This window comes from Erinaceus europaeus, chromosome 13 (assembly GCF_950295315.1).
Source record: "Erinaceus europaeus chromosome 13, mEriEur2.1, whole genome shotgun sequence".
Lineage (NCBI taxonomy): Eukaryota > Metazoa > Chordata > Mammalia > Eulipotyphla > Erinaceidae > Erinaceus > Erinaceus europaeus.
The window spans coordinates 13,543,160-13,564,160 of NC_080174.1; the positions used below are offsets into that span (position 1 = coordinate 13,543,160).

General features: G+C 44.6%; 1 protein-coding gene and 1 pseudogene across 2 annotated transcripts in view; both read right to left on the reverse strand.

Moving 5' to 3' along the window:
* Positions 1-702: 702 nt before the first annotated feature.
* The window catches only part of LOC132542681 (UL16-binding protein 1-like), a 29,591-nt gene continuing 9,292 nt past the window's right edge, over positions 703-21,001 (reverse strand). For both annotated transcript variants that reach the window (XR_009553647.1, XM_060205351.1), the window contains exons 2-5: positions 5,241-5,516; positions 4,768-5,031; positions 3,920-4,090; positions 703-2,798 (exon numbers count right to left, since the gene is read on the reverse strand). Coding sequence is in view for 1 of the 2 variants with exons in the window: in XM_060205351.1 (XP_060061334.1) it covers positions 3,942-4,090; positions 4,768-5,031; positions 5,241-5,516 (689 nt within the window). In the remaining variant the exon portion in view is untranslated. The remainder of the gene's footprint in view (positions 2,799-3,919; positions 4,091-4,767; positions 5,032-5,240; positions 5,517-21,001) is intronic.
* On the reverse strand, positions 10,695-11,237 carry LOC103107681 (high affinity cAMP-specific 3',5'-cyclic phosphodiesterase 7A-like; annotated as a pseudogene).

Here is a 21,001-nt window from a genome sequence, read left to right on the forward strand (position 1 = left end):
AATACATGACCAATTACAAAATACAACATGAACAAAATACAAAAATCATTGTGGATTTAAAGTCTTTTTTATGTTCTCTGTGTTATATTTTACTCTATCAAAGAAGGGAGTTGGGCGGTAGTGCAGCAGGTTAAGCCTATGTGGCGCGAAGCTCAAGGACCAGCATAAGGATCCCGGTTCGATCCCCCAGCTCCCCACTTGCAGGGGAGTCACTTCACAGGCAGTGAAGCAGGTCTGCAGGTGTCTATCTTTCTCTCCCCCTCTCTGTCTTCCCCTCCTCTTTCCATTTCTCTCTGTCCTATCCAACAACGACAACATCAATAACTACAACAACAATTAAAAAAAGGGGGGCAACAAAAGGGAAAATCAATGTTAGAAATTAAATATATTAAAACAAAAAAAAGACATCAAAGAAATAAGGCTGGGTGGTGGCGTATCTGGTAGAGCACAGATGTGACAATGAGCCATCAATAAACATGTATTTGAACCAGATCTTTTTACACCAGCATGAATAAACTTCCCTATAATCGTTAAGGTTAGTAAAAGCAACTTGCAAAATGGTAACTCATAATATAGATGATAACTTTTATAGAAATTGAAACTATGCAGAGCAATACAATGTAGTGTTTATGTGTCCACTGAGCTGAGCATGTGACAATGCCCAGCAATGAGAGATGCCGAGCTCAAGATGGTGGTGTCTCTAGACAGACAAGGGATGGGCGCAGAACTGTTCCTAGAGTGTCTCATTTCTTTTTTTTTTAATTTCTTTATTGGGGAATTATGTTTCACATTCGACAGTAAATACAATAGTTTGTACATGTGTAATATTTCTTAGTTTTCCACATAACAGTACAACCCCCACTAGGTCCTCTGTCATCCTTCTTGGACCTATATTCTCCCCTCCCCCCCCACCCACCCCAGAGTCCTTTATTTTAGTGCAATACACCAATTCCAGTTCAGGTTCTACTTGTGTTTTCTCTTCTGATCTTGTTTTTCAACTTCTGCGTGGTCTCATTTCTTTAGAACAAACACTAAGACAAGTGTAACAAAATATTAAAAATCCAGGGGCCGGGTGGTGGCGTACCTGGTTGAGTGCACGTATTATTATAATGCACAAGGACCCAGGTTCAAGCCTCCAGTCCCCACCTGCAGGGGGAAAGCTTCATGAGTGGTGAGACAAGGCTGCAGGTGTCTCTCTGTCTCTCTCCCTTTCTATCACCCCCTTCCCTCCTGATTTCTGGCTGTCTCTATCCAATAAATAAAGATAATTTTAAAAAAATTAAATATATTAAAATCCAATTTGGGTGGCCATTATAATTGCCTCTCAAACTTTCTGTTTGTTCAAACCAATTTCTTATCAATTTAAATATGCTACATAGATTCTAATTGCATTCCATTAACTAGTAGCATCCACAACTATTCATCTTTCATCACAATGATTAGCTGGCAGAGAGCACGTGTAAGCGAGTGTTGTCTGTACTTTATAATTTGTGTTAACTAGCTAGCTTCTAGCCTGAGGCAGATCACTGCTGGAGACCAGGGAACCCAAGAATTATGCTGGAAGTCCGGGGCAAGTCTATTTGGAGAGCTGTGAACTGCCTGGATGTCTGATCTTTGCATAGTAAGTACACACAACACTGACGCCCACTAGTGTACATAGGCACATGCATGCAGGCCTTTCCTCTGTGAGAGGGAAAGAAAGGTTCCTTGTCAGGAATCGGCTGTGGTAGAAATTCTTAACTTTTTTTTTTCAGATAAAGGCAGAGAAAGAGTGAAGAAAACTATAGCACCGAATCTTCCTTCAATGCGGTAGAAGCCAGGCTTAAACCTGGGACTTGTTCCCCTGTTAACTTGTGAAACACTTTGTAAAACAACAAGAACAATCATCATCATCATCATCATCATCATCAACCTGGGGAAGGGCAAAGCAGCATACTGTCCGAGTGAATCTATAGCTGTGAGGACACACTTCTGAAGGCAGAGTCAGGGCAGAAGTCACAGGAAGGTCACTGGCAGGTGGAGTGTGCTGGGGAGATGAGAACTTACTCAGGGATTCAGACCCAAGGGCAGTTTGAATCCAGTCATCAGGATAAGGCTTAACTGAGATAAACTTCCAGATGGTGCACTTTAAATAGGTCCCCAATGGGAGTTGGGTGGTAGCGCAGCAGGTTAAGCGCAGGTGGCACGAAGCGCAAGGACCAGCTTAAGAATCCTGGTTTGAGCCCCCAGCTCCTCACCTGCAGGGGAATCGCTTCTTCACTAGCGGTGAAGCAGGTCTGCAGGTGTCTGTCTCTCTGCCCCTGTCTATCTTCCCCTCCTCTCTCCATTTCTCTCTGTCCTATCCAACAACGATGACATCAATAACAACAACAATAATAACTACAAAAACAACAAAGGCACAAAAGGGAACAAAAAAGGAAAATAAATAAATTAAAATATATATATAGGTCCCAAGTTCTGTGTCTACAGAAATCTAGCAGACACACTGGTTTTATTTGCTCCACACTGTGGAAGAATAATGCTTACCAATTTTTCAGTAATTTGTAAACATGCTTTTAACACCAATCCCTTTAAAAATAAAGATGTAAGGCCAGGTGGTAGTGTGCCTGGTTGAGTACACATGTTACAATGCACAACGACCTGGTTCAAGCCCCCAGTCCCCACCTGCAGAGGGAAAACTGTGAAGGCATTTTCTGGGGGGACTGAAATTCCATCAGGTTAGTGGATAAAGTGGTGGGGGTGGACACAGAGCCCGCTGGATGCACAGAGGTTGAAAAGCACCACCGTCTCTACAAATTCTGCCGAAAGAAGAGAAACATGTGTTAGTCCCAATGGCTGAGGAAATCTTGGGTGAGTTCTCTAGGGGTTGCCCCTCCCTAGTGACTCCCACCTCAAAACTCCTCTCACCGAGAGAGAATTTTGTATTTCCCCAACCCAACCCTGGGCCCTGCTCTATGCCCACATCCTTCCTCCTTTTCCAGAGCCCGCTCAGGTCCTGCTATCGGGAGCTAAGGACTCGAGGTGCAATGCCTCGTGTGTTTGCTTCACTGACATCCTGATTCTAAAGCGCACACTGGGAGCCCCATGTCAGAGGGGTCTGGCTCCTGGTTCCTCTAACCTTGGGAAGCACTGCTCACAAGGCCCCTTCTTCCCTCAGTCTCAGCTTCCTCCCCCTGTAGCAGCGCTCAGGCTCTGAGGGTGACCATCCCTGCACCCCATCCACCTGGGTCTAGCTCAGTCATTAGCGTTCAAAGCCAGTGGCAGCTCAGCCCACCTGTCTCCCAGGTCACCTCTGCCCAAGGCAGGGGCCACACAGCTGGCTCAGCACCTGGGGTCTCAGGAGGCTGCTGCTAGGTGACAGCACCAGGTTAGAGTCAGGACCCCCAGGAGCTCTGGTCCTTCTGTCTCTCCTGGACAGTCTCCCCTGCTCACCTGCCGCCTCAGCCTCCTCCACCCACACAGCTCTCTGTGGGAGGCAGCCCTGAGCCCAGGCCTCTGAGTCTGTAAGGCCTCCCCAAACTCTCCCTGGCTCACCCTGACCCTCTCCCCTGAACCCATACAAAGGGGCCCTTTCCCCTGACACAGGGGAGCCTTCATGCTGCTCTCACCTGGCACTTGTAACACCCAGGGTGCAAGTCTACCCATGTGGGCACTCCTCCCAAACAGGAGTCTGACTTGAGCCAGAACTGAACTCCTAAACCCAGTGACCTCAGCAGGTCCTAAGTGTTGGTGTCCCTCTCCATCATTGGACTAACAGGAGATGTGAGAGCCCAGGGCTGAGTCTGTCCAGGTTCCAGCTCCAGAGATAAAGAGTCTGTTCACCTGGTCTCATTTCCATGACAGCAAGGGTAAGGTAGGACTGGGAATTCCCCTTCACCAAGCATCGCCCTTATCTACCACTCAGTTCTACCCCTAGTACCTTTCACTGGAGGCTCACAAAACTAGCAGAGGACAGGCATGAACATGGTGCCAAACACGATGGCACAGGTGAGGATCCAGATAAAAGGTGAGGCGGATGAGCCGGTCAAGGTGGCTGTGGCGCTGGATGGGACTGGGACTGGGACTCTGCCCGGGGCCATAGTCAGTGCTGCTGAAATGGAATCATAGCAATGAAAGCCCTTGTCTGACCTCAAATTTGAAAACCATCCAGCTCAGATTCTTCCAAAGCTGAGCACACAAACACTAGGATGTCTGCTCCCCTACACACTAACAGCAGCTGCTACAACAGGCCCTGGGGTAGAACAGAGACAGGAGACAGGACTTGTGACCAAGGAGCATGTGCAGCTAGAGAGAGAGGACAGGGCCACAGCTCACCAGTCGCTTCTGCGGTGACAACGGGAGAGGACACATGAGGACGGTGACAGGAGAATCCTTTCAGGAGCTGACATTTGAGGTGCAATGAAAAGATGTCCAGAAATAGAGCAGGAACAGAATAATATAGTATCAGGAACTAAAGGAAGGAAGGTCTGGGAATAGAATGTGTCCACATGTTCGGAGTCAACAAAGGGTCCGTGGTGAATGAGCAAACGTGAAGAAGAGCTGTCAGGAGGGGAGAAGAGAGAAGAAGGAGCTAGAACACGGTGGCCTCTCTGCTCCAAGAAGAACACACACACACACACACACACACACACACACACACACACCACCACCACCACCACCACCACCACCACCACCACCACCACCACCACCACCAACACCACGGGTCTGTGGTTAATTCTAGTTCATTTCAATATCTGCCATTTCCTGCCCCTCTTCTCAGTTAGTTACCTGTGGTCTGAGGCATTTTATTCCGAACTTCTGAAATATTATCAATCAACATTTCAAATTCTCCAGGAATTTTCTGGAGTAACTTAGTCACTACTTTGTCCTTCCACTCCTCTTCCACAGATTTGTTTGCAGAATGAACTTTCAGCCCCAGATGTGTCCACTCAAAGTTGATGACTTCCTCTCCCTGGAAGCTGAGCTTTAGTTCCACTGTGCTGCCATTGACTCCCGCCTGGTACTGAATGCTGCCCTGCAGGGAGAGGGGACCTGTTCCCCACAGAAGGGTCACTCTCTGTCACAAGTCCCCTGCCCGCCCCTCGTGTCCAGTCCTCTTGTCCCCTCACACCCTTCCCCTGCTCTGTGCCTGTAGTCCTGCCCTGGCTGCTGATCTCTCTGTTGGGAAGGACCAACTCCTGTTATCTGCAAACAGGCCTGGCCTGAAGCTGCTCCCGCTGCCCTGGGCCATCCACACTTACCGCGGTTTGTGGGAATTTTTAGTTGAAGATTAGGCATTTCCATTTTGAGCTCTTCCATCAGGTCTTTCAGAGTTCCACTTAGCATGCCCCTCTCTCTGGCATCCACCTCCTCCCCCAGAGGACAGAGAGGTATGAGCCATGAGTCAGGGCGCTTATGGTTTTCACACGTATAATTGAACAAAAGCTGCCTGCCTGCTTGGACCACAGCATCACACCACTGTGATCCAGCACGGTTCCTGACTGCGATGGTGAAGTTAATGCAGAGAGAGTGAGAACCTGCAGGAGGGAAACACAGGGGAGAGTCAGCATGGAAAGAAGCGGACCTGGAGTCTCACTCTCTCATCTCTCTGACAGCAAGAGAATCTCTGGAAGGCTAATGTGGCAGAGAAAACAGGTCTCTGCTGGTCCCACTTTTTTTTTACCTGTCCGGGGCCTCTGCCTAGAAGGAAGCACCTGATAGTCCCCACCGGGCCACACACAGCATCAGTCAGCCCATAACCTGCTCAGCTGTGGAGACCTGGGTGAGAGAAATAGCTCACCGGGTGAGCGCTATGGTAGCAGAGGACCAGTGCTCACAGGCGCTCAGAGGGGGCTGCTGTGTGAGCCCACCCCTCAGGGCCTGGGTACTGTCAGACCCTGCTGCTGAGGTGGGGAGTGGAGAGTGGCAGAGGGTGCCAGGGCCTCTTCACATGGATCAGTCCCCCCTTAGAACTGACATTTCTCGGGGCTGGGCAGTGACGCACCTGGTTGAGCACACATGTCACAATGTACAAGGACCCAGGTTCAAGCTCCCGACCCCCACCTGCAGATGGAAAGCTTTGCAAGTAGTGAAGCAGGGCTGCAGGTGTCTCTCTGTCTCTCTCCCTCTCTAGCACCCTTTTCCCCTCTCAATTTCTGGCTGTCTCTATCCAATAAATAAATAAAAATAATTTTAAAAAAAAAGAACTGACATTTCTCATTCCCTGTGTTTGTACCCAGGTTTACAACAATAACAGGAATGCAGATGAATTTCTTTTTTTTTTTTCCTCCAGGGTTATTGCTGGGCTCGGTGCCTGCACCATGAATCCACCGCTCCTGGAGGCCATTTTTCCCCCTTTTTGTTGCCCTAGTTGTTGCAGCCTCGTTGTGGTTATTATTGCCATCGTTGACGTTGCTTTGTTGTTGGATAGGACAGAGAGAAATGGAGAGAGGAGGGGAAGACAGAGAGAGAGGAGGAGTGAAAGATAGACACCTGCAGACCTGCTGCACCGCCCGTGAAGCGACTCCCCTGCAGGTGGGGAGCCGGGGGCTCGAACCGGGATCCTTACGCGGGTCCCTGCGCTTTGCGCCACGTGCGCTTAACCCACTACGCCACCGCCCGACCCCCGCAGATGAATTTCTTAATGGGAGAGAGAGAACCATGACATGACTCTGGCATACATAGTGCCAGGGGAAAAGTCAGGACCTCAGACCTGGAACATCTATGTTCTACCCACTGTCCCACCTCTCTGGCCACAAGTATTTTTTAAATTAAAATACTTTTTTTAATAAATAGAATACCTCTAAGTTCTGTTATTGGTGGTGCCAGGGATTGAACCTGGAACCTCTTGCATACCAGTACATTACATTACTGCTGTGTATCTCCCAAACCCTGAAACTGTTTTACGCTGTCAATTTACATGTGTGTTGTTACTTCGTAGAGCAATTCATGCACAATCTTTTTTATACTGCCTTCTCTTCTTTCCAAACAGGCTGTTCTAAGTGTGCTATTCTAAGGGCTGGGCAATGGCACACAGCTAGTGCACGTTACAGATCGTGCCATTCTGGGTGAAATGACAGGGACAAGATCTGCCCCAGTGTCACTTCCATGTTTTCTTGGCAGCTTTTGTACATACAGGTAACAGATTTGCTGCTGGTACCACCTGTCTTCAGGAATGGAAACGTCCCCATCTCCCCTTTACAGAAAGGGTTTGCAGACTGCCTCTCTGTGTGGCCATCTCAGGCTGTGCCCCCGGGAAGTGACTACCTGGACATGAAATCAAAGGTCAGAGTAGGGCTACCTTCCTTGCCCTCACCGCCAACGACCAATCATACCTGAGGAAACTGCTTGCCTCTGCTCCCTTCCCCCACCCCAGCTTTCTAATCTAGGTTCTGGGCTGTGTCCCCAGGGAAGAGGAGGAGGGAGGCATCATTGGATGAAAGAGGGTGCTGAGGTCTGAAGTGGGAGGAGGTGGGAGCTGTGGGGTCAGAGGCCCAGAAGGGATGAGGAGCAGAGTCCCCTAAACTGGGTGGAGAAATGTTCGTGGAATGGATTTGGCAAGTTCAAGTGTAGAGGAGTGAGGTGACCAAGGGTATCTGTGTGGAGGTTTGCTGAGCAGAGCAATGACACAGCATCTGAAGAAGCCCACTTCAGGGTCCTCATCTGGATGGTGCTGCTAGGACTCAGGGCCTAGACTCTCTCTGAGTAGCTGTGGTGGGGGCCTGGGGCTGTAGCAGAGCTCCCCAAGGTTCCTCTCCTGTCTGCCAGTTCCTCAGCCTGTGGGTACCACACAGAGGCAGAAAGTATGTAGGGGGTGGAAAGGGGGAAGGTTCTGGATTTTCATGTCCCTGGCCCACAATCCTTCCAATCTGGCAGGATGAGACCCTGAACTTTTTTCCCATTTTTGTTGTCGTTGCTGTTACTGTTATTGTGGTTACTGCTGTCACTGTTGGATAGGACAGAGAGAAATCAAGAGAGGAGGAGAAGACAGAAGAGGAGAGAAAGATAGACACCTGCAGACCTGCTTCACTGCCTATGAAGCAACCCCCCTGCAGGTGGGGAGCCGGGGGCTCGAACTGGGATCTTTACACTGCTCCTTGCCCTTCGTGCCATGTGCGCTTACCCCCCTGCGCTACCACACAGCTCCTGCAACCACATTTAAAATGGTACCTAGTTTAAAACAGGAAAACCAAAATCAAAGCCAGCTGAAAATTATATCAAAGCTCCTTTCTCGAAATATTAAAAACCCAGTTATTTTAGCATTAACTCTTAGAGATTAGCCACTATATTAATTCAGAAAAAATTAATTTTTTGAGAATGTATCCAAACCAGATGTAGAATATTAAAATTTTCTAAAGTTATTACATTGTAATAAAACTTAAAACTCTTCAAATTGTAGCGTGTCTCCTCGCTGCTAAATTGTTCTCTCTGCAATTCTTTCCAACTGACTTTATTTAGCCCCACATGTCCAAGCATTGCCTGGGATAGCCTCGTATTGGAATCCTGGCCCATTCTGTAAATAAAGGCTCCACCAGATAAGTCATAAAAACCAATCTAAGGCCAGGCGATGGTGCACCTGGTTAAGCATACACATTACAGTGTGCAAGGTTGCACGTTCTAGCCCCAGGTCCCCACCTGCAGGGGGAAAGCTTCATAAGCAGTAGAACAGGGCTGTAGGTGTCTCCTTGTCTCTCTCCCTGTTTCCCACTCCCCTCTCAATTTCTCTCTGTCTTTACCCAATAACAAATAAAAACATTTACAAAAACAATCTGAGGGGAGTCGGGCTGTAGTGCAGCGGGCTAAGCACAAGGACCGGCATAAGGGTCCCGGTTCGAACCCCGGCTCCCCACCTGCAGGGGAGTCGCTTCACAGGAGGTGAAGCAGGTCTGCAGGTGTCTATCTTTCTCTCCTCCTCTCTGTCTTCCCCTCCCTCTCTCCATTTCTCTCTGTCCTATCCAACAACGACAACAACAATAATAACTACAACAATAAAACAACAAGGGCAACAAAAGGGAATAAATAAATAAAATAAATATAAAAAAAAAAGAAAAAAAAAGTAAATTTAAAAAAAAAAAAAAAATCTGAGGGAGTCGGGCGGTAGCACAGCGATTTATGCACACGTGGCACAAAGTGCAAGGACCGGCATAAGGATCCGGGTTTGAGGCCCCAGCTCCCCACCTGCAGGGAAGTAGCTTCACAAGCAGTGAAGCAGGTCTGCAGGTGTCTATCTTTCTCTCCCTCTGTCTTCCCCTCCTCTCTCCATTTCTCTCTGTCCTATCCAACAACAATGATGTCAACAATAATAACTACAACAATAAAACAACAAAGGCAACAAAAAGGGAATAAATAAATATTTTTTAAAAAACAATGTTGGCAATAGATTCTGTCTGAGGATTACAAAGTGGACTCACATGAAATGATACTTTTTTTTCTATATCTCCTTTATGGAAGAATTACTCTGTCATTTTTTCACTCCACTGTTTGGTCAATTCCCATGTTCAACATGGGTTGTAAATATCAGCACATTTCAAAACCATCTGTAAAACCAAATACCAACAACAAAACAGACTCCTTTGTGGGTCCCATAGGACCTTGCCCTCAACTTGGATCAACAACTGAAGAGAATATATCCTCTGAAGGGAGGCTGGACAATATACTCTATGCTACACCTGAGGAAGATGGGTCCTGATATTGGGGCAGCTTGGAATATTCCTACTGATGACCACAGAATGTGAGGTCAGATCTACAGGGATGCAGAGGTCACATAGGCTCCTAAGCCGAATATGGGCCCCAGATCACATCAAATCATGGGATTTACAGTCAACAATATTTATACACCTTTCCCATATTTGGGAGTTACTTTCTTCCCAGATCCAGCTTTCTGGTCCTTTTTCCAGCCATGAATGACATCATCTCCCCAGACAATAACTTGGATCCACCTGCATATCAGATTTCAGGCTCAGGCAAAAAGGAAAAAAAAAACACACTAGTATAGCCACAGACCCTTTGGAATATAACTAAAATATGCCTACTAGCTATCTACAAAACAGAGACACCCCCCCCAACTCTTCATCTGCACTGTTTCAGCCTTTAGGTTCATGATTAGTCAACAACTTGTTTGGCTTTATATGTTAACTCTATTTTCAGCCACCAGGTTCCAGATGCTAGCATGATGCCAACCAGACTTCCCTGGACAGACGACCCCACCAGTGTGTCCTGGAGCTCTGATTCCCCAGAACCCCACCCCGATAGGGAAAGAGAGAGACAGGCTGGGAGTATAGATCGACTTGTCAATGCCCATGTTCAGCGGGGAAGCAATTACAGAAGCCAGACCTTCCACCTTCTGCATCCCACAATGACATTGGGTCCATACTCCCAGAGGGTTAAAGAATAGGAAAGCTACTGAGGGAGGGGATGGGATAGAGTTCTGGTGATAGGAACTGTGTGGAATTGTACCCCTCTTATCCTATGGTTTTGTCAGTGTTTCCTTTTTATAAATAAATAATAATAATAAAATGTCAAGAAAAAAAAACCCAAATGCCAAAGTCTGGTATCTTCTAAGTGTAAATCCCCTCTATCCAAATGAGTCCTAGACAACGACAAATATTCATTGGCTAGTATCAAAGTGGCTAGTATCAAAGTGCCTAGTATCAAAGTGGCTAGTATCAAAGTGGCTATCTGAGTCTCCATTTGTTACTTCTTTCTAGTAGCATATGTCAGAATAAACCAGATTCTCTCAATAATCCCAACAGATCTCCAGTAGTCATTTTCCAATAGTGAAATATTCTTGTATAAAGTTGCCAAACAGTGGTTAGTTTTAATAAGGAAGGGTTGATTAACACCTGGATGATTCAGACCATGAAGCTGCAGTTAAGCTCAACGAGATGTCCCAAGGAGTTACAGAATCAGCAAGCTTAGGCTCTTTTAAGTAGTGGCACATGGTCTGAGTAATATCTGTACTACATTGTGGTAAGGATTTTGACTGTGGTTATCTCCTTGAATCATAACAAAAAATCTACAAAGTTTCATCTTATATAAATGGAAGTATTCAATTAATCCAAGAAGATTAAATAAGGTTAAGCTTACTAGGATATTTCCATTTGTAAGTCTATCAAATAGGAAGATATCAAAATTCCAGTTTCCAACTTTTTTCAGCACATATTTGGCTTGTCCACTGTAATCATCTGAAATGTTTAAAGAATTTGAAACAGTCGTACCACCAAAAAAAAAAAAAACCATGAATGTCTAAGATACTACTGGAAATTTAGTGACCTTCCTTGCATACACAGAAACCTCAATTTCAGGTTGAGCTTGAAAAATACAAAAGTCAATATATGGATGAGAACCTCTTCTTTCTCATTCAAATCCTGCTGGACGTCTTACATGTATGTGTCCTAGCACAGGAATGTACAAGGCAGTCTGATCAGAATTGTCATAGGAAATAGCTCCATGCCCCAGAGAGAGCTGTCAGGAACTGAGGCAGCATCGGAGCTGGAGCTGAAGTTGATGGCAACTCTGGAGCTGAGGACGTGCTGGGGACCAGGTTGTGCAGGGGCAGCTAGTAACATATTTCCACTGAAATGCAGAGGTCACATAGGCTCCTAGGCTGAATATGGGCCCCAGATCACCTCAAATCATGGGGTTTACAGTCAACAATATTTAGACTCCTTTCCCATATTTGGAAGCTACTCTCTTCCCTGATCCAGCTTTCTGGTCCTTTTTCCAGCCATAGCTCACCAGACAATAACTAGGATCCACCTGCATATCAGATATCAGGCTCAGGAAAAAAAAAAAAAAACTAGTGTAGTCATGGGCCCTTTGGAATATAACTAAAATAGGCCTACTAGCTATCTACAAAACGGAGACCCCAAATCTTCATCTGCACTATTCCAGCCTTTAGGTTCATGATCAGTCATCAATTTGTTTGGCTTTATATGTTAACTCTTCTTTCAGCCACCAGATTCCAGATGCTACCATGAAGCCAACTGGACTTCCCTGGGCAGATGACCCCACCAATGTGTCCTGGAGCCCTGCTTCCCCAGAGCCCTACCTCACTAGGGAAAGAGAGAGACAGGCTGGGAGTATGGATCGACCTGCCAGTGCCCATGTTCAGCAGGGAAGCAATTACAGAAGCCAGACCTTCCACTTTCTGCACCCCATAATGACCCTGGGTCCATACTCCCAGAGGGATAAATAATAGGAAACCTATCAGGGGATTGGATGGGATATGGAGTTCTGGTGGTGGGAATTGTATGTAGTTGTACCCTTCTTATCCTATGGTTTTTGTCAATGTTTCCTTTTTATAAATAAAAATTAAAAAAAAGAAAAAGAAGAGAAATATACCTGTCCTACAGGACATCACCAATGTGTCCAGGAACCCCACCTCCTCAGAGCCCTACTCCAATAGGGAAAGGTAGAAAGAGTCTGGGAGTGAGCTGGGGGGGGGGGCTCTCCCCTTCCCTCCACCTCCCTTCCCCCTCCCTCCCCTCTCTCCCTCCCACCCCAAGCTGTTTCCACAAACTCCTTTCTTAAGGTGGACTTTTCCCACTCCCGCCCTCCTCCCCGAGACCCACCAGACCGACCCCAGCCCAGGGTGACGCTCCCCAACTCCCTGGCCCCCACCCTGGCATCATGCATCGGACCACAGGGATCAAAATCACGGAGCTAAACCCCCACCTCATGTGTGCCTTCTGTGGGGGTTACTTCATTGATGTCCCGACCACAGCAGAGTGCCTGCATTCCATTCCTGCAAAACCTGCATCTTGCGCTACCTGGAGACCAGCAAGTACTGCCCCATGTGTGATGCACAGGTCCACAAAATGCAGCCACTGCTGAGCATCAGATCCGACAAAACCCTCCAAGACATTGTCTACAAGTTGGTCCCTAGGCTTTCTAAAGATGAGATGAAATGGAGGTGGGATTTCTAAGCAGCTTATCCCTAAACAGAAGTCCCCAATGGCTCCAGTGAGGACTGAAGTGAGGTGGTAGAGCAGGAGAAAGGGGCTCTGAGAGAGCGACAATGAGATCGTCAGCCTCAACATCAAGATCTTTTTTTATTATTATTATTATTCCCTTTTGTTGCCCTTGTTGTTTTATGGCGCTACAACGTGGGACCGGACCTGCGCAACTCCCAGATAAGTGAAGACTTTGCCTACCTATGCACTATGGTCTTCTCTTCTACTTATGAAGAGGTTTGCCAAAGCCTCTACTATTTCATTATGAGACAGTTTCTCTGTCTCTGGAACATTTTACTCTGGGCCACACTTCGGTTCCCTGACCAGGAACTTTGGTTTCTTATGACCGGGATCATAGAGCTTGGGAGATGCATGGAGATTTCTCCTTGGACTTTCTGGATTCCCTCGCCCATGTTTCCTGAGGAAAAGGACTACATTTTGCTCCAGGCCACAGTTTGGTTCTTTATGACCATGATCGTAGACCTTGGGATATGCATGGGGATTTCCCCTGGGACTTTCTGGACTTCTTCTCGAATGTTTCCCATGGAGAAGGACTACTCTAGTTTGAGGAGCATTCTCCAGTACCCTGGCAGTTCCCAAGTATGGAGACACGTGGATAGTTCTACTCTCCTGATTGGATTCTTTCTTCGATGGGAAGACACTTTTAAAAATGGGTGCCTGAAGCAATCCAGCAGGAACAGTCAGAAGTACCCTAAATGGAATTTCGAGGAGCTTTTTGGAGTAGGACGCCCTCCAAAGGCGGACTTAAGGGGACTCTTAATCCTACATGGTGAGATCTGGATAATCTGGTTCAAATTGCGTTTCATAAGAGAATGATTTGAATGACTGAATTTTTGTTTGACATTGACTTAAAAAAAATGCTGGATGCAGCCATGATTTCTAGAGACATCCAGAAACAATCCAAAAAATTGTTTTTTCCCTCCTTTGATTTCTCTTTTCCGTCTTGACATGAATCTGAAACGTTTAATCCTGAAACGGTATGAGTTATGGGTGGGGCAGATAGTGCAATGATTATGTTAATTATTCTCATGCCTGAGGTTTCTACCGTGGTTCTTCTGTTTACCTTTCCACATTTTATTGAGTTTAAACTGTTTAAACAACCTTAAAATCATACTAGAAAGGACTTCCAATTATAATGGAGTTATCAATTATAGTAAACTTCTAATCTGCTACAAGTTTTGTTTGACAAGTAAGTGAATTTCAGCTGTCAAAGTCTTCACACGGTCCTCTCCTCTCCCGGATCAACTAGGAATACCAAAGGAGACCACCCGGACCGAAACAAGACAGGACTAGAATGACCACAGAAACCCAGTAAATCACCCGTGAGTACAAACACGCGTGGCTGGTGACAGAGAGGAGAGAGGGGCCTAAGGAGAGATTAAGTGACTGCTAACAGTTCGACAGTTTGTCAGTGGAGACACCAATTCCAGTCTGCTCCACCAACAAGGGGACAGCTGAAGGGAGGAAAGGACTCTCCAGAGACTCACCAAGTACAACTCTGAGTCTCCATTGCTACTACCCTCAGAATCTGGAGCAGCAACAGGGAGGGACACCGGGGCACAGAGATCTAACCGGGAAACTCAGGAGAAGACCTATATCTCGGTGGCATAGCTGAAGGGCTGTGAAAGTCTCTTTGCATAACCACTGGATTATCTCTGCCACACCCTGCTTTATCTCTTGGTCAGGAGTCATTGATTAAGCCAAGAAGCCTATTGATAGTTTAAAAGCCCTCAGGCTACCATAGCCTACAGGGGGAAAAAAAAAGGCTTTTACACCACTGAACTCCAACTCAGGGATTGAAAAAACTGTTAACTTATATAAAATGGTTAAAACAACAAGAAAAAATAATGGAGACTCGAACCAGGACAAGAGTCCAGCTAAAAGTCCTCCAGAGGGCGAAGCACAAAACAACGAGTTCAACATCCAAACATTAGCTAAGGAAATAATAACAGGAGTGAGTAAAGAATTTGAAAAAATTGTAATCAGAACTGCAGGAACAACAAATGAGAATATGGAAGAAAATTCTAATAATCGCATGGTTATTAGAGAGCTGAGAGCTGAAATTGCTGAGCTAAGAAGGCAACTAGCTGAACAAGCTAAAACAGTATCAGAGCAGGGCAACAAAATAGATGAACTCCAGAAAGCAGTAGAGGGCAGAGAGAATAGAATCAATGAGGCTGAAGACAGAATTAGCAAGATTGAGGATGAATTAGAGACAACTAAAAAAGAAGTAAGAGATCTAAAAAAGAGATTAAGAGATGCTGAAAACAACAACAGAGTCCTATGGGATGACTTCAAAAGAAACAATATACACATTATTGGCTTACCAGAGGAAGAAAGAGAAGGGGAGGAAGAAAGCGTTCTCCAGGCCATAATAGCTGAAAATTTCTCTAGTCTAGACAACACCAAAGACATAAAGATTCAAGAAGCCCAGAGGGTCCCAAACAGAATTAACCCAGACCTAAAGACACCAAGACATGTCATACTTAGATTGGAAAGGAATAAGGATAAAGAAAGGATCCTCAAGGCTGCAAGAGAAAAACAAAGAGTCACCTACAAAGGAAAACCCATAAGATTAGCAGCGGACTTCTCCATACAAACACTACAGGCCAGAAGAGAATGGCAAGATATCTATCGAGTGCTCAATGAGAAAGGCTTTCAGCCAAGAATACTATATCCTGCTAGATTGTCATTCAGACTAGATGGAAGCATCAAAACCTTCTCAGACAAGCAACAGTTGAAGGAAGCAACCATCACCAAGCCTGCCTTGAAAGAAGTTCTGAAAGGTTTCCTATAAACAACCAGACCACCACAAATAGAACATATATCAAAACACTCTAAAACTCTACAAGAATGGCGTTAAAATATCTTCAATCTTTGATATCAATAAATGTCAATGGCCTGAATTCACCTATTAAAAGACACAGAGTAGGAAGATGGATCAGAAAACACAACCCAACAATATGTTGTCTACAGGAAACTCACCTAACGCAACAAGACAAACACAGACTTAAAGTGAAAGGATGGAAAACTATCATTCAAGCCAATGGCCCACAAAAAAGGGCAGGAACAGCTATTCTCATATCTGACATGATAGACTTTAAAATAGATAAGATTAAAAAAGATAGGAATAGACACTACTTAATGCTCAGAGGATCAGTCAATCAAGAGGACTTAACAATTATTAATATCTATGCACCCAATGAGAAGCCATCTAAATACATCAAACTTCTACTGAAAGAGCTAAAGCAATATATTAACAGTAACACAATCATAGTAGGGGACTTCAACACCCCACTATCTCAACTTGACAGATCATCCAGGCAGAAAATCAGTAAAGACATAAGGGAGCTAAATGAAGAGATAGATAAACTAGAACTATTGGACATTTTCAGAGTCATTCATCCCAAGAAACTGGAATACACATTTTACTCAAATCCACATGGATCATTCTCAAGGATAGACCATATGTTAGGCCACAAAGACAGCATCAGCCTATTCAAGAGCACTGAAATCATCCCAAGCATCTTCTCAGACCACAGTGGAATTAAACTAACACTTAACAATCAACAAAAGATTAGTAACAGTGCCAAAATGTGGAAGCTCAACAGTACACTTCTTAACAACTTCTGGGTCAAAGAGGAAATCAAGGAAGAAATCAAAATGTTTCGAGAGTTCAATGAAAATGAAGACACAAGCTATCAAAATATTTGGGACACAGCTAAAGCAGTCCTAAGAGGGAAGTTCATAGCTATACAAGCACACATTAGGAAACAAGAAAAGGCACAAATAAACAGCCTGATTGCACATCTTAAAGACCTAGAAGAAGAACAACAAAGGAACCCTAAAGCAACCAGAAGGACAGAAATTACTAAAGTTAGGGCAGAAATAAATAACATTGAGAATAGGAAAACCATACAAAAGATCAATGAAAGTAAATGTTGGTTCTTCGAAAGAGTAAACAAAATCGACAAACCTTTAGCCAGACTCACAAAACAAAAAAGGGAGAAGACCCAAATAAATCGGATAGTAAATGAAAGAGGAGATATCACAACAGACACTGCAGAAATTCAACATATCATGCGAGGCTTCTATGAACAACTATATGCCACCAAGTTAGAGAACCTGGAAGAAATTAATGATTTCCTAGATACCTACCAACTTCCAAAACTAAGTAAAGAGGAAGTGGATAACATGAACAGGCCCATCACAGCTAATGAAATTGAAACAGTTATCAAAAATCTCCCCAAAAATAAAAGTCCTGGACCAGATGGTTTTACAAATGAATTCTATAAAACCTTCAAAGAAGAACTAATACCTCTACTTTTAAAAGTCTTCCAGAAGATTGAAGACACTGGAATACTCCCTGCCAGCTTCTATGAAGCCAACATCACCCTGATACCAAAAGCAGACAGGGACACAACCAAAAAAGAAAACTACAGACCAATATCTCTGATGAACATAGATGCGAAAATATTGAACAAAATTCTAGCCAACCGGATACAGCAGTATATCAAAGAGATTGTCCATCATGACCAAGTGGGGTTTATCCCAGGCATGCAAGGTTGGTTTAATATACGTAAATCAATCAATGTGATCCACCACATCAACAAAAGCAAGACCAAAAACCACATGGTCATATCAATAGATGCAGAGAAAGCCTTTGACAAAATACAACATCCCTTTATGATCAAAACACTACAAAAAATAGGAATAGATGGAAAATTCCTGAAGATAGTGGAGTCTATATATAGCAAACCTACAGCCAACATCATACTCAATGGTGAAAAACTGGAAGCATTTCCCCTCAGATCAGGTACTAGACAGGGCTGCCCACTATCACCATTACTATTCAACATAGTGTTGGAAGTTCTTGCCATAGCAATCAGGCAGGAGCAAGGAATTAAAGGAATACAGATTGGAAGAGAAGAAGTCAAACTCTCCTTATTTGCAGATGACATGATAGTATACATGGAAAAACCTAAGGAATCTAGCAAGAAGCTTTTGGAAATCATCAGGCAATACAGTAATGTGTCAGGTTATAAAATTAACATTCAAAAGTCAGTGGCATTCCTCTATGCAAACACTAAGTTAGAAGAAATTGAAATCCAGAAATCAGTTCCTTTTTCTATAGCAACAAAAACAATAAAATATCTAGGAATAAACCTAACCAAAGAAGTGAAAGACTTGTATACTGAAAATTATGAGTCACTACTCAAAGAAATTGAAAAAGACACAAAGAAATGGAAAGATATTCCATGTTCATGGGTTGGAAGAATTAACATCATCAAAATGAATATATTACCCAGAGCCATCTACAAATTTAATGCTATCCCCATCAAGATCCCAAGCACATTTTTTAGGAGAATAGAACAAATGCTACAAATGTTTATCTGGAACCAGAAAAGACCTAGAATTGCCAAAACAATCTTGAGAAAAAAGAACAGAACCGGAGGCATCACACTGCCAGATCTCAAACTATATTATAGGGCCATTGTCATCAAAACTGCTTGGTACTGGAACATGAACAGACACACTGACCAGTGGAATAGAATTGAGAGCCCAGAAATGAGGCCCCACACCTATGGACATCTAATCTTTGACAAAGGGGCCCAGACTATTACATGGGGAAAGCAGAGTCTCTTCAACAAATGGTGTTGGAAACAATGGGTTGAAACATGCAGAAGAATGAAGCTGAATCACTGTATTTCACCAAATACAAAAGTAAATTCCAAGTGGATCAAGGACTTGGATGTTAGACCAGAAACTATCAGATACTTAGAGGAAAATATTGGCAGAACTTTTTTCCGCATAAATTTTAAAGACATTTTCAATGAAACGAATCCAATTACAAGGAAGACTAAGGCAAGTATAAACCTATGGGACTACATCAAATTAAAAAGCTTCTTCACAGCAAAAGAAACCACTACCCAAATCAAGAGACCCCTCACAGAATGGGAGAAGATCTTTACATGCCATACATCAGATAAGAGTTTAATAACCAACATATATAAAGAGCTTACCAGACTCAACAACAAGACAACAAATAACCCCATCCAAAAATGGGGGGAGGAATTGGACAGAATATTCACCACAGAAGAGATCCAAAAGGCCGAGAAACACATGAAAAAATGCTCCAAGTCTCTGATTGTCAGAGAAATGCAAATCAAGACAACAATGAGATATCACTTCACTCCTGTGAGAATGTCACACATCAGAAAAGGTAACAGCAGCAAATGCTGGAGAGGGTGTGGGGTCAAAGGAACCCTCCTGCACTGCTGGTGGGAATGTCAATTGGTCCAACCTCTGTGGAGAACAGTCTGGAGAACTCTCAGAAGGCTAGAAATGGACCTACCCTATGACCCTGCAATTCCCCTCCTGGGGATATATCCTAAGGAACCCAACACATCCATCCAAAAAGATCTGTGTACATATATGTTCTTGGCAGCACAATTTGTAATAGCCAAAACCTGGAAGCAACCCAGGTGTCCAACAACAGATGAGTGGCTGAGCAAGCTGTGGTATATATACACAATGGAATACTACTCAGCTGTAAAAAATGGTGACTTCACCGTTTTCAGCCGATCTTGGATGGACCTTGAAAAAATCATGTTGAGTGAAATAAGTCAGAAACAGAAGGATGAATATGGGATGATCTCACTCTCAGGCCGAAGTTGAAAAACAAGATTAGAAAAGAAAACACAAGTCGAACCTGAAATGGAATTGGAGTATTACACCAAAGTAAAAGACTCTGGGGTGGGTGGGTGGGTGGGTGGGGAGAATACAGGTCCATGAAAAATGATGAATGAAATAGTGGGGGTTGTATTGCTAAATGGGAATCTGGGGAATGTTATGCATGTAAAAAAAAAAAGAAGTAGAAACGCAAAGCAGAAATTGACTGAGTTTGGAGTATGGCACCAAAGTAAGAAAGCAGAAGTATACTAGAGTTTGCAGTGAGTACCTCCCTAATACTTCCTCTCCACTTTTCCAAGCTTTGGGTCCATGACTGCTCAACAATTTGTTTGGCTTTGTATGTTAACTCTCTTTTTAGTCACCAGGTTCCAGGTGTCATCAGGATGCCGGCCAGACTTCCCTGGATTGAAGACACCACCAATGTGTCCTGGAGCTCAGCTTCCCCAGAGACCCATCCTACTAGGGAAAGAGAGAGGCAGACTGGGAGTATGGACCGACCAGTCAACGCCCATGTTCAGCGAGGAAGCAATTACAGAAGCCAGACCTTCTACCTTCTGCAACCCTCAATGACCCTGGGTCCATGCTCCCAGAGGGATAGAGAATGGGAAAGCTATCGGGGGAGGGGGTGGGATATGGAGATTGGGTGGTGGGAATTGTGTGGAGTTGTACCCCTCCTACCCTATGGTTTTGTTAATTAATCCTTTCTTAAATAAATAAATAAATAAATAAATTTTAAAAAAAAAGTCTTCACATGAAGAAGCATCTACTCAAATGGAATTCCTGGAAATCCATTTGGATCCTGTTCTCTGACATCACTCACAAGATGGAATGACTACAACACACCCCCAGAAACCAATGATGAGACCTGGCACGACCTGAAGAAACAGATTCACAGACTCCAAAGATCACTCTCTACAGAAAAGCAGAATTCTGGTGGCCGACATTCCCCATCGAGACAGACGTGCAGCGTTTCATCCTCTGGCATTTTCTTCTGTGGTCAGCTACTTTGGACTGACACCTCCATCGGACTTACTGGTACACCCTGCTGTGTTTCTCAAAGACTAACTTCAGCCAATTGCCTTGAGACTTTATAGACCATGTCCCCTCGTCTGCAGGCTCTGTCCCAGAGGAGAAAACTCCCCCTCCTTATTAGGTTATGCCCACAGAGGCATGAAGCGCCCCAAGAGGCAAGAGATGCCCACAGAGGCAGGAAACGCCCTTTGAGGCAAGAGATGCCCCCAGAGGCATGAAGCGTTCCCAGAGGCAAGAAATGCCCTTTTTCCTGCTAGGCCTTACCCTTTGAGGCAAGAAACGTTCCCCTTGGCATCACACTGGTTATTGATGCTCGCCTATTT